This window comes from Dermacentor silvarum, chromosome 5, assembly GCF_013339745.2.
Source record: "Dermacentor silvarum isolate Dsil-2018 chromosome 5, BIME_Dsil_1.4, whole genome shotgun sequence".
Lineage (NCBI taxonomy): Eukaryota > Metazoa > Arthropoda > Arachnida > Ixodida > Ixodidae > Dermacentor > Dermacentor silvarum.
The window spans coordinates 38,923,049-38,935,595 of record NC_051158.1 but is presented as its reverse complement, the minus strand read 5'-3'; the positions used below and the strand labels follow the sequence as shown (position 1 = coordinate 38,935,595).

The 12,547-nt window shown below is 46.0% G+C and overlaps 3 protein-coding genes across 4 annotated transcripts in view; 2 read left to right on the top strand and 1 right to left on the bottom strand.

Moving 5' to 3' along the window:
• LOC119453311 (protein flightless-1-like) overlaps positions 1–8,227 on the top strand; it is an 89,493-nt gene extending 81,266 nt beyond the window's left edge. The window contains 4 exon segments of the mRNA XM_049667759.1: positions 763–852; positions 2,537–2,743; positions 3,999–4,100; positions 4,102–8,227. Of these exon segments, the coding sequence (XP_049523716.1) occupies positions 763–852; positions 2,537–2,743; positions 3,999–4,100; positions 4,102–4,134 (432 nt within the window). The 3' untranslated portion in view covers positions 4,135–8,227.
• Positions 8,228–8,270: 43 nt separating this feature from the next.
• LOC125945615 (essential MCU regulator, mitochondrial-like) lies at positions 8,271–8,909 on the bottom strand. Its single transcript, XM_049667760.1, has one exon. It carries the CDS (start codon positions 8,868–8,870, stop codon positions 8,580–8,582), a length of 291 nt encoding a protein of 96 aa, XP_049523717.1. The 5' UTR covers positions 8,871–8,909; the 3' UTR covers positions 8,271–8,579.
• Positions 8,910–9,605: 696 nt separating this feature from the next.
• Positions 9,606–12,547, top strand: part of LOC119453308 ((E3-independent) E2 ubiquitin-conjugating enzyme-like) — a 37,256-nt gene continuing 34,314 nt past the window's right edge. For both annotated transcript variants that reach the window (XM_049667758.1, XM_037715347.2), the window contains exons 1-2: positions 9,606–9,879; positions 10,242–10,415. In XM_049667758.1, coding sequence (XP_049523715.1) covers positions 9,658–9,879; positions 10,242–10,415 — 396 coding nt within the window. In that variant the 5' untranslated portion in view covers positions 9,606–9,657. The remainder of the gene's footprint in view (positions 9,880–10,241; positions 10,416–12,547) is intronic.

Sequence of the window (12,547 nt, the reverse complement as noted above, 5' to 3'; positions counted from 1 at the left end):
CCAACCCAGCATGAATGAACTGGTTCGTGCACTGAAAATGGTTCAATATATTAATAATTAAGTAATTCAATGTGGCAGTATTTCTCTATTCAAATACATAGGACTTTGCCGGGACCAACAGAGCAGTTTGAATTATCCGTCAATTCAAATGAAGAGATTTCGAATTACCGGGATTTCACTGTATCTAGCTCTTTATCGGGTTATGTGCTGTGTTGTATCCTACCTGGTTATGTCCGAACAGGCAGTCAGGCGTGCTCAGCCACACGATTTGATTTGAAAAAAAATAAAAAGAGCATGCTCAGAAGGCACACGCAGAAAAAGAAAAGCCACTGCAAGTGATTTTATGGCACAGGTTGTATACAGAGTTGGATACATCCAATGCCCAATTCGTTTTGAAACACGAATATATTGCTAAAGAAGTTTTCTGTGTTTGGTATAAGGCATAAGTCACTGCGCTTGGGTTTGTTATAGTCGGTGTTGGCTGTACACTCAACACTGCTTGGTTTCTTATCTCTAAAAACAAATTTATGAAATGTGGAGGTGTTCAGGCGGGGATGCGTGCTACTTAGAGAGATAAAAGTTGACCGTAGCAACTGCATCAAAAAGTACTTTAAGGATAAACTGCACAGTTGTGTGCAGCACTTAAAGTGTGCTTCTTTTGTTCTCTACCAACATAACCGTACTAACTGCTCTTGCAATAGCAAAGCAAGCGCATTGAGAAAAATTTCTCATATTCTTTTTTTTTTTTTCTACATGCTACAGATGGAGTATTCTATAGTGACCGTCGACGAGGGCGAAGAACCTGAAAATTTCTTCTGGGTTGGACTGGGAGGAAAAGCACCATACGATGACGTAAGTGCTGTAGTGCTGCTGTTCCGCACTTGCAGTGGATAGCTTTAGAATCCCCGCATAATAGAATGTCATTAGTGTTACACAGCCTGTCAGGTTCTGGCCTTCTAGAAAAATAATAAACTGCACAGGCAGGCACTGCGAGAGATATGGTAGCAATATGAATTGTAGTAAACATGAGCTGATTAAGTAAGCAGGTGTGCTGCGGCGTAAGTAGACCGACATGAAGAGAGACTCGATGACCACGAGAAGGCGCGTGTGAAACGGTGGTGTTGATGAGAAGCGCTTCCCGTGGGCAGCGCGTGCGAAGGGACACACCTGTAGCGCTGCACTGCCGATCCGGGCAGCATTGCGTGTGTAGCGTGCGTTGGAAAATGTGGCCCGACTATTACGAACTGAATGAACAAGCGTGGTGTGAGCGCGCACAAACACGAAGAGATCACACTGAATGACAGCAGACAACGACTGTCAAAACGCTGGCAGCAAGCATACGCCGCAGCGGACGAAGGTACGTGCGGTCTATCGCTGCAACGGAAACTGAGCGGCGAATGCACTTAAAGGTCAGAGCCGTGTGGAGATAAGAGACGGTGCGAGCGAGCGACGAGCGCGGTTGTTGGCAGAGAAGTGCGCCCCCCCCCCCCCCCCCCCCCCCCCCCCCCTTGCTCACGAGAGGAAAAAAAGTTAGAATGAGGGAGTAACCGTCTCTCCTGTCTAGTTTTCCTCGTCTGTCGCAATGTTTCTACACCTTTTGCATTTGTCGGCGGATGTAATTTCTACAATAAGCCTGCCGTAGTGACTTGGAGAGGACCTAGGTACTTTAAAAATTGACAGCTTCTATGGGAATAGTATCGGCGACTATGTAGGAAAAGTTGAGTGAGTTGTGGCAATGGGAAATTGGTATTACTTTGCATGTGTTTGGGTTTAAAATGATTAGCTAACGATTACTCCAGTTTTGGTTATTGTTTAGGTCATCCTGCAAAGATTTCTGGCCATTAACATTAGTAACTGGTCGGCAAATAACACACTTGTTGGCAAACATACGAATTTGACAGGAAACATGCAGGTCATTAATGTATAATAAGAAAAGAAGAGGTCCTAGTATGTAAACTAGGCCCTCTTCAATACTTTTCAATTCCAACTAATTCTTTGAGACGGCTGGAGTGTGCGTGATGTCACGGTAGCACGAATGGGAGCACAAGCGCGCACCCGTTTAGTTTCAGTCACAGGACCTACCCTCATCTTTCTCATGCGTCACGGGTTCTTGCGTCGCGGCAGCTATTGCTTTGAGATGCTGGGTTAGGCTGCACCGCCTTCGGGATTGGCCGATGTACGAATATGTTGTGCGACATTGTATCACCTTCGGGATCAGGCGGTGTCATAACAGAACAGGTCGTAACGTTTCTTTGCCAAAAAAATTTAAAAAATAAAAGGCGCTATAGTGTCATCATTGTCTTGCTGCGGTCACCACACGCATGCTCTGGTCACATGCACCATCGCTCGTTTTAAGCAAACTCGTTGGTACATCTGGTAACCGATTGAACCCCAAACACTGCTGGATAGCCAGCTACCTGCGAAGTGTTTCTCATAACATCGATTCCCAGAGAACAGGATATCTGAATAATCTCTTTGTTTGTGTAGGGGTTTAGCACCGACGTAACGTTTTCGGTGCCTCATTTCTCGTTCGCAGGAGGCGGACTTCCTGCAGCACTCGCGCCTCTTCCGGTGCTCCAACGAGAAGGGCTACTTCGCCATTTCGGAGAAGTGCGCCGACTTCTGCCAGGATGACCTGGCGGACGACGACATCATGATCCTCGACAACGGGGCGCAGGTCTTCATCTGGGTCGGGTCGCGTTGCAGCGAAGTGGAAGTCAAGCTTGCCTACAAGAGCGCTCAGGTGAGCGTGCCAGCCGTAATGGTGCTGTGGCAGAGCGTGGATCAATGTCGAAGTTGTCACACAAAAAGTGGGAGACGTTTATAGGAAAAGAAATGTTTACGCACTCCTTGTCCAATCTGTCACACTCGAGAGTTTCCTGCAAAAATCACTAGAGGGTAACCTGGCGCTGGCGTCTACGCAAGCTGTTGGAGTGGCAGTTCGGCCAGCATGGGAATAATAATGCAGTAGTGTGTGGATTTGCCTTAACTTTGTCCTCTCGGCTATAAAGGACTCTGCACCTTTGCAAATTCGTAATTTTGAATGGAGTGTTACGTTATAAATGCAACGGGATTTGACATGATTATTCATGTGTGTAGAGATTTGTTGCCTTCGTATGTATAAAAATACAGTAGAATCTTATGAAACGGAACTTGCTTAAATGGAGCAACAACCTTATGGTTGGTTGGTATTGCATTAATGCAATGCAAAAAAAAGTTTGTTAAACACAACCCCATTTTTTTTTCCAACTCCAGGTAAACAGAACTAAAGTTATTACCGAAAACTAAACTGGCCGGCCAATCTCAGTAGCATCACAATACGCATCACCGTATTGCGCCATTCCTGCCTTTCCTTTTCAGGTTTCTCACCAGTTCTCCATGTTTTTTGCCGAGGCAGTTTTTGGTGGCTTTTATTGGCGTCGTGGTTACGGTAGGTCTACCGTGGTCATGGCTTGATGTGCATGCAATGCGTTCACGCTGGAGATGAAGGTCGGTTATAGAAGATGTTCGAAAGTTGTTGCCTAACTAAAACGGCATTTTTTTTTTTAACCCAGTGTCTGTTTTTGTAATTATGTTTTATGCTGCTTCGCTCTAGTCAGTGGCTGCATGCAAGTAGAAAATTTGTTAAAGGAAGCTTTGTAATCAGCTCTGCTACACCTGTTATCTGCTCTTTTCAAGAGAGCATCTGGTTTAGACTTGAGCTCAAGCTCTCGGCAAGTAGAGAGCCTGATAAGCGGAACTTATTTCCCTGGTCCCTTGAGAGAGAGTTCACTGTATATGATTACCTCAAAGATCTGAATAACTTAAGCGTAATTAATAACGCCGCAAGAACGTCTGATGCCAAAAGCGCGAAAATTAAACAAATCCACATTTCACCTATCATTCACATGATAGCTGAACAGTTTTTAAAAAATCACCAAGAGTTTCCTCTAGTAAATTTATTAGAAAACTCTACGGTCACGCTGTCACTGAGAGCGTGTTATCCCGTATCTTTGTAGGTGTACGTGCAAAACCTGAGGGTCAAGCAGCCCGAGCTACCACGAAAGCTGATGCTCACTGTCAAGGGGAAAGAGTCTAAGCGGTTCACAAAGTGCTTCCACTGGTTGGGGAGCCTACAAGACCGTCGCCGAGTAGGAGTAGTCAACTACCGCCAAGTCTAGCAGTGACAATCCACCGAGCCGACCGCACCTACGGCGCCGGGCGAACGTCCCAGCATCTCGACGAAGCGAGCGCCTGCCCGTCGACAGCCTAAAGCTTGCGACACGTCCAAAGGTTTACGTACGCGCTCGTCGACAACTTTGGAAACTCTGGGCTGCGGAAGAGTTGAGGTGCTGCTGCAAAAGCGCGCAGGTCACAAGTTGGTACCGCCACCGCCTGGTGTTAGGCTTGGACTCTGGACCACCTTTCTCGTCTGTCGGCAGCGGACTTTCTATGCTTGTTCCCGGTGAACGTAATCGACTGTTGCCAAAAGCTTGCTAACAAATTCCCTGGAATATCCGAATGGACGCTTTAATTCAGTGGAATAGAAACACTGTTAAGAGAGTTTGCCAAGACCTGGTTCTAAGCAAATGCGACTCGGGGTTTCCTAAAGGAGTACTGGCGCAACCATATTTGAGTTGTCATAAATTTTTCGTTAAGTGAAGAACCGAGCCCTCTAAACCCTAGAGAAGTATACTAGTACTAAGTGTCGGAGCACCCTAAGTAATTTACTACATTACTTGTTTCTGTGAACTTGTAGTGCGTTTCGCACATAGCAGGCAATGCTACGGAAGCTACGCAAATATAGTATGGTCATAGAAGGCGCTCTTGGCATGTTTTCCAGTGCAGTTGTTTTTAATCTACAACGCTTTCTACGGAATGACTACTTCATATGTTAAAAATGAAACTTGTGGACCTAAGTTTTACGTCAGGTCACATATTACTTGAGTACATTTGTGCTTCCAGTATGTGGCGTACTGTGTGTTGGTCGCGAGCGCAGGTAATGCGCTGTCGCCGCTGGTCGACGCAACGTGTCGCTACACTTGCGTGGTGGTAAATAGGTTCACATCTCCAGCGCCCTTCACGTAATGAATGCGTCATGTTTTGCGACGTAAAAGTACGAGACTTCATTTTACAGCGAATTGCATGACGCTTCCTTCACATGTGACACGCTATTTTTCAGTCGCAGAAGTGAGCAGTCTCTCTAAGATCTCCTAGTATTTCCTGCTATGTATGAAAAGAAGTATAGCTTCGGGGTCTGTACCCAGAAGGTTGATGTGTGATGGTGTCACAATACGCTGGCTTGTTTCGTTGCTGCGGTTGTTGTGGCTACCACGCGCAAGCACAGCCAGAAGAAACGCGTGCAGCACTCCTGTTTATATAATTTTTTTTATGAGCGACATCATATTGTACCCAGCCTTATCACTACACAAAGTAAGCAAATTTAGCTCTGTGTCCCAAAGTCACGATAGTGTAGATTACGACTGGTATGACGTTTCGATACCAACTTTAGTGTCCAATTAAAACATCTTCACGTTCCCCCGACATTCATACTTGCTAGGTATCGTCATCCTTTTATGTGCGAGGAGTGCGTGTTAGATTTTTGACAACTTGACAACTTCGGGAAGATGCCTCAGTACTCCTTTAAGCAAATATCACGCTTTATATGTAGTCAGTGGCAGGTCAAGAATGCAGCACCGAATGCTTTTCAAAGCGAACATGTATAACAGTAGCAGGGAAACCTTGGGCAAGTTGGTGTACGTTGATACTTGACAAAAACAGCAGTAACAAAGACGAGGACAAGGAAAACGTCTGTGAACCTTGCTTATTTTTATTTTTTCATCCTCATCTTTGTTAGGACTGTTTTTGTCGAGTAGGAAGGCGTGTAATAAGTGTACCAGAAAATTGCCTCATGCTAGTCTCACTCTCCTTCCTTATCCTTTGTATTCGTGTCCTTACTTTCACCTCGCTGAGGCGCTTCCTTGTATCCTGGGACACCGCGAGTTCTAAAAGGACACGGGTGGACACAAGAACACCAGCACACAGCGCTAACTTCCAACTGCAGTTACTTCGAGAGGCGTACACATATTTACATGGACCTCATTACGCACGGCTACGAGGGCATGACATCAAGTCTAAGGTCGCGCACGTTCGTCCTACCTCCGTGTCCTTTTAGCGCAGCTCACTTTCCCTGAAGGAGGTTGTAAAAAGACAATTTCTGGAGTGGACATGATGTCACAAAAGTGAAACAGGGTCACCACCATCTTACTAAAGGAATTGAATAATGTTAGCATATAGTGAGCAGGACTCTCGTTACTTCTTGCAGCTTAAAGATGGTCAATATTGTCGAATACATGCTGCTCGAAGTGTCTCCTTGTGTAGCTGGTTTAATGATGAAATTTTCATGACATCACTTCTCAGCCAAAGGCAGTATTCTAGTCCAAAAACAACAAGCTGCCTATAATTTATATTAAACAAGCAAAAGCCGTTGAACTTTGACCAGTCTCCAGCTAGCGCGGCGCACTTTCAAGGGTGGTGAGGTAGAGGCAAGCGCTGGCTTCACCTCTGCTAGTAAGAATCTGCGGGGGCTGCCACTCCAGACAATTTTTTTTTTAGACCTCCCTGGTTTGCCCTGTATGATCAACCAACGAGCCTAAATTACTTGCCTTGGTCAAGCTCCCTTCTAAAGCTTCTTCACTCTGCTGGGGGACCTCTTTGTATGTCAAGTGCAAGTGACAGTGAGAGACTTTTCACTTTCGTGCCATCTATAAGGGCACCATTACCTAATGTCGAAGGGACGATGAGCAAGGTGCATCACACATTTTTGGGGGAAGGAGCCGATCCTGCATTCTTGACTCATTGCTCACTACAGTCAAAGCGAACGAGTTGCTGTCCTGTTTTTAAGTGCCGAGTGCGATGCAGTGAGTTTGGACAAAACCACGGTTGTGCCATATTTCTGATACCTTTACCGTCACAAACCAAAGCCATGCTGTACTTGTGCAGAATGCCATTTTTCTTTTTTTTGCAACACTTGTGAGCATCTGTTTAGCAATATATCATCTTTTTCTCTTTGTTATGTGCTTGACAGTAAGCCTTCCGAAAAGGTGACCGGGAGAGTACCAAATGTTGCATCTGTAAGGGAGCCCAGTAGAAAAGCCTCTAATGGTTAAATCACTGGCTCATTTGCATTCAGGTTTCGCTAAGACATGGCATTTTGCAGTGCTTGGATTCGGTATTTGCTCGTTTCAGCCATTAGAAATTTAGAAGCGTCATCGGTGGTGGTGCCACACGAGAAATTTTGTGTGTGGATTTGTCTCTGTGGGGCGGTCGTACTATCTGTTGTACGGAAGAAAGAACTGTTCCTTCCGTTATGTCTCTTTGCTGTGGTGGGCATTTCAGCATCCTATAAACAGATGGAGCCACCATTGCTTTTATTGAGGAAAAATCTTTTTTTATATTCTTCATCCAGCATTGCTGCAGACATATACAGTACGGTCCACTGTTGAAGAGAACACACGACCGGTAATAAAGCCAACATGATTGGAACACTTCTTCACCTTTCTCCGAAAGAAGCCGTTGATTCAATCAATTGTACTTACGTTTATGTATAAAAAGTAAGTTTGTGGGCTTTTATGCTGTAGCTTAGCAATAATCAATGGCAGAATACTAACTGCGCGTTCAACAGTGAACATGGTAGTGAACAAAATGCACCACAGAATGCCACCTACGTGCAAAATTTGAGTACAAACCTTCAGCGGTTTGGCTGGTAGAGCCACTTGCACAGGCTTCCTTATCAATGCAACATTGTGTACGTTGGCAACTTGAAATGACTGTGTTTGTGAGGTGCGTTTGTGGGGCTCTGAAATGTGTATGTGTGGGACGGAAATTGGCTGCTCACGGTTAACCATTGTTGTGAGTGGGAAGTGTATCAGCGAACACTTTGGCATTCCAGACCGGTAGTGGTACGTACAGGTGAGAGAGATAGTAGGAATGCCACCGTGATAACATCCACTAAACCATTTTCACACCAAGACAGACCACCGCCATAAGTCATGCTCAAGCTGTAGAATTACTTCTTTCTGTGCAACATGGCATGTGCGCGGATTGGAAAGATCGCCAAAGCCTTGCAAACTGCTGCCTGTTTTGTAACTTATTTATAATGTAATATAAGACATTTAGTGCCTTGGAGCGTGTGTTTTATGTATGACGTGTGCGCGTGTTTGTACATTGCAGTGTATTTCCGTTTTTTGTATAAATTAAAACGACCGATCGACTACAACACTCCTGTCTCGTGTGTGTTTTCTTCTTTTTTTATTTAGACGAGAACGTAAGGTACGTAAACCTTGAATTCTATTTTTCTACGCTATACAGTAGTAACGTAAGCCGTGCAGATAACAGTTTCGTGAATTCGTCTTAAAAATGTCCGCACCGCTTGAATCTGGACTAGTTTGAAGAGGGAAGAGCTGCTTGTGTTGGCGAGCTGGTCGAATTTCTCGACGGCGCGCTGAAGGGCAACTACGTGAGAGTGAAGGCGCAAGAAAACGGCGGCGTTTCGCGACAACGCAGATCTGCGATAAGATATAAACGTAGTTCGCTTTTTTTCAGCCGTCGTCATCGTCATCGTCGGGCACGAAGATATCGTTCTCTTCCAAGAACGCGGCGCCTTCCTTGCTGATGGTAGCTCCGACGTAGAGTCCGGGAAGCACGGTCAGTAGCACCCACAGGAGGCCGAAGCTGGACCGCTCCGGTTCGGGCATCACGGCGCCGGAGTTGTAGCAAACACGGTGACGAACTTGTCGCACGGCGTGTTCTGATTTCGGCAGCGACGGCGCGACGCTCTTGTGCAGGCGTAGCGCCGAAGAAATCAAGAATTTTCTGACGACCGCCGCCATGGTAAATTTTTTTGCGGGGCGGTGGGCGGTGGTCAACTAAAGGCGTGGAAGGATGAGCGCAAATAAACATTGCTGTGGCCTTGATTCCGGTAGGTATGCAGCGCCACCTCACTAAAAACCCCATTTGTTGTTGCGTCATAAAGTTTCTTAATATGTTTAGTGGGCGAAACGGTAAATTAAGATATGAATGGTTTGACCCTTTGGTAAAATTGCGTGCATTCTGGGGATCATGTTTTCTTTTATTTTCTCTGTACTGAAAGGCAGACAGTTTCCTTTTAGATTAATGAATTGGCGTCTCAACACCAACAACGCAATTTCCTCAGTATTCCAGTGAATTCCTACCAGCAGAAGGTCCGGATTAGAATGAGCATGCATAGTAGTCAGCGTCAAAGAAGTTTTGAGCAATTAATCTGAATGTAGTGGCATTCGCTGGACCGCTGCTCATTTGTGGTGACGTTCTGGCTGAACAAGCATATCGCATTATGCTGTTATTTCTCCTACGCCAGGCCCACGCATCTTGTGATTTACGAAAGCACCGTTACACAAGGTGTCAACGGCGGGGCATCTCTCTCCTTATTATGTAAATAAATTACGTATGCGCGCTTCTTCGTCAACAGCTTTAGGAGGCGCCGCGGGCGACCGATCATATGATGGTGCGGCGCTGTTGCCGGGGCAACCAGACCAACCCCCCCCCCCCCCCCCTCCCTCCCTCCCACCGCCGCGGCCCTCGCTCGGCTCGCGATCTCGCGAGATTCTGCGCGTTCCCGACCAGCGCAGACGGTCGAATATGGCATCGAATTGTAAATACTTCGACGAGGACTCCGTCTACCGCATCACTCGCAAGGGACGTATCGAGTTCGGGCTGGTGCTAGAGAACGCCGAGTACGTGACCAGTGAGGACGAGGAAGAAGTCGCGGCCAACATACCCCAATGGGACCGCATGAAAAGGGGCCACGTACGGGTCGCATGGCACCCCAAGGGTCGCGAAGAAGTGGTCTCCGAAAAGAAGGTAAGAACCCGCTCGTCTACGGACCTCGGAGTTTACCCCGTTCGTAGTCGATCCTACGATGTTCGGGGATTCGAAAGCGAGCTTAGGGGTCCCTCGAGAGGCGAACCCGAGCCCAACGAGACCGTTACGGTGTGCCCGGCAGGGTACTACCTGGAACTGTCTCGAATCCGGCCGACCTGTCAAAAAGGAAACCGACGGTTCGTTTCGTCGGCGACTAGTTATCCGATACAGTGATAACTGATCGCGTGTGTTCCGAAGCATTCCCTCACTTTCTTGTTCTTTTTTTTTCTTCTTTTTTTTTTTTTCTTTCTATCCGGCCTGCGAGGCGTTTCCCCTTAGGTTCTTTTTTTCGCACGACGCAGGTGAAACTCCACGATCGCTCTCTCATGCCGGGCGACGTCGTGAGGAAAGTGGTCAAGGGTAAAGACACGCAATTGGGTTACTGCCGCAACACCGAGGTCTTAGCCACCATCCAAGTCCTGGGAACCAACTGCGTGATTAACAACGTCAACAGCGTCGATCTAGTTCCTCTCGAGGTAAGTCCGCGGCGCGGAATTTCCGTCTGTTACCATTTTCGCATTTTCCTCTTTTTCATTCATAAGCGATTGCGCGTACGTTGCATACGTCGCTGTATACGTATCGTATCGTTTTCTTGCGGTACATCTATGGCTGTGGTACCTTTAAATTGTAACGTCCAGGAAAAAGAACATGGAAGCAGACAGCGCAAATTGCTTTGTTGTTTTTTTTTTTCGTCATACCTCACGCCGGTTTATGCGTCATGAAAAGCACGCAATGAATGGCAACTGCTCGTGACATTTCGGCCGATTGCGGCGCGCCGCATGGTTACGTGTTCGTCCGTCTACTTGCCTGGTTGCGTCTGGGGCCGAAGTGCGAGCTAGCGGACTGGTCCTGCCCAAGGTTACTTAACTACCTTCGTAAGGCACGAGAGGTTTTATTTTCTGCACTTCCAAGGGGGCAGCCTTCGGGTGTCGGAAGCCACCGAAATAAGTAAAGCGCTCTCGTTTTCGCAGGTTATTATGTAACGCGCAAATGCGTTGCGCACGTGTTATAAAATTCCACGCCTTCGCAAGGCGTGAAGGTTTAGTGCTTTGAAGCTTAAGCCGCAGGACTGAGCCTGTTATGATCCGTGGAGCAACGAAATAACAATGAGAGTAACAATACTAAATGTGACGGTGTCTGTCGCATTGCTTTTTATGTATGTCTCTCAGTATCTCTGCGACTTTGTGAGCGCATATCTTCACCAAAGAAAAAAGAGTTGTTGCGTGCCCTTAGACGGGCAGATAGAGTGACTTACCGCAACATAATTATCCGAGGTTATGAAACAGTGAATTACAAGTTTTGGTAAATGTTTGTTTTGTAAGCTTGCTTATGTAGCAGGCATGGGTGCTGTTTGATAGACATCTCTGGAACACTGCACAACAGTTTGAACTTTTTTTTTATGCCATATGTTGAAGACCAAGGCTAGCGACATAGCTGGATGAAATAAAAGGGCTCGGGTTAAGCACATGTAGCCATGGAGTACCTCTATAGGCTAACGTTTTTGCAACTGATGAACAGGCAAAAGGTAGAGACATTGTTAAATTCTTAGTTTCACTGATTACAGTGTTTCTTAGGGCATAATTTCTTGCATGTTCTCATACTATATGGACTTCCTATCCTCCTTGCATTTACAGCATTTAAACTGCATATCACATAGGCAGTTTAAATGCTCTATAGGCAATGAACGTTCCAAGGGCAGTCGAAGTATCAGGATTAATCAAGTGTAGCAGGGGTTTGAGGTCGGGCATTCCTGGAGACAGTGTGTGAGTTGTACTCAATCTGCATAAAATCGAGCATACTCGAAAGGTGGTACTAATCATGATACGTTTGACAGGAATAATAATCTCATTACACTTGTGTCGTTATCCCTCGTGTAGGGCTTAAAAACCAGCTGCAGGGAAATTTTTTACTGTGTGAAAAATCCCAGTATCAGATGGTGTAGAGACAGAGTATCCATGCAAAAATTTCACGTTTGGAAAAATTTAACGTTTGAAATTCGAATAGTTGTGTCAGGAAAAGCTAGCAAATGTAGATGTCTTTTTATACCAAAACTGAAACGAAATGCCGCCATTACCGGTTGCGGAAAGTGGTGCAGAACAAAGAAACTTGAGAGCCAGCGCAATGCCTGAGCGGGACCTCCGAAATCAGGCCGCGCTTGCTGCACGCTGAATGTATATCTCGGAGGTGACATGTTGGTATTTGCGTCATATCCACTAATCACCAAGTACCCATGTCTGTTAATTAAAAGGCTGTTCATGAAATAGGTAAACAAATACCGTCCCTGCAGCTTTACCAAGATTTTGAAGCAGTCTTGGCCAAGCTGCAATTGATAACTCATTTATAACCAATTTATCCAAAGCAAAATTTTGTTAAAGTTATCCTTTCAAGCGTTGCAAATGCATATAAAACTGTGCTTACATCCAATATTGCGATTCAGTGGCTAAGGGCTACCGCTATCAACATTTTTTTTGTCGCGAAGCAGAGATGGTGTAGGGAAACTCGCTGATACTTGCTTGGCACAGAGGGAAGTTACTTTTCTAGCCACCAACCTATGACCAATAGGATGTCTTGTGGACGTCTAAATGTGGCTAAAGAGACTGTGACCAAC

Excerpts from the sequence above, each read along its gene's own strand:
- LOC125945615 (XM_049667760.1), bottom strand. The coding sequence starts at position 8,870 with ATGGCGGCGGTCGTCAGAAAATTCTTGATTTCTTCGGCGCTACGCCTG.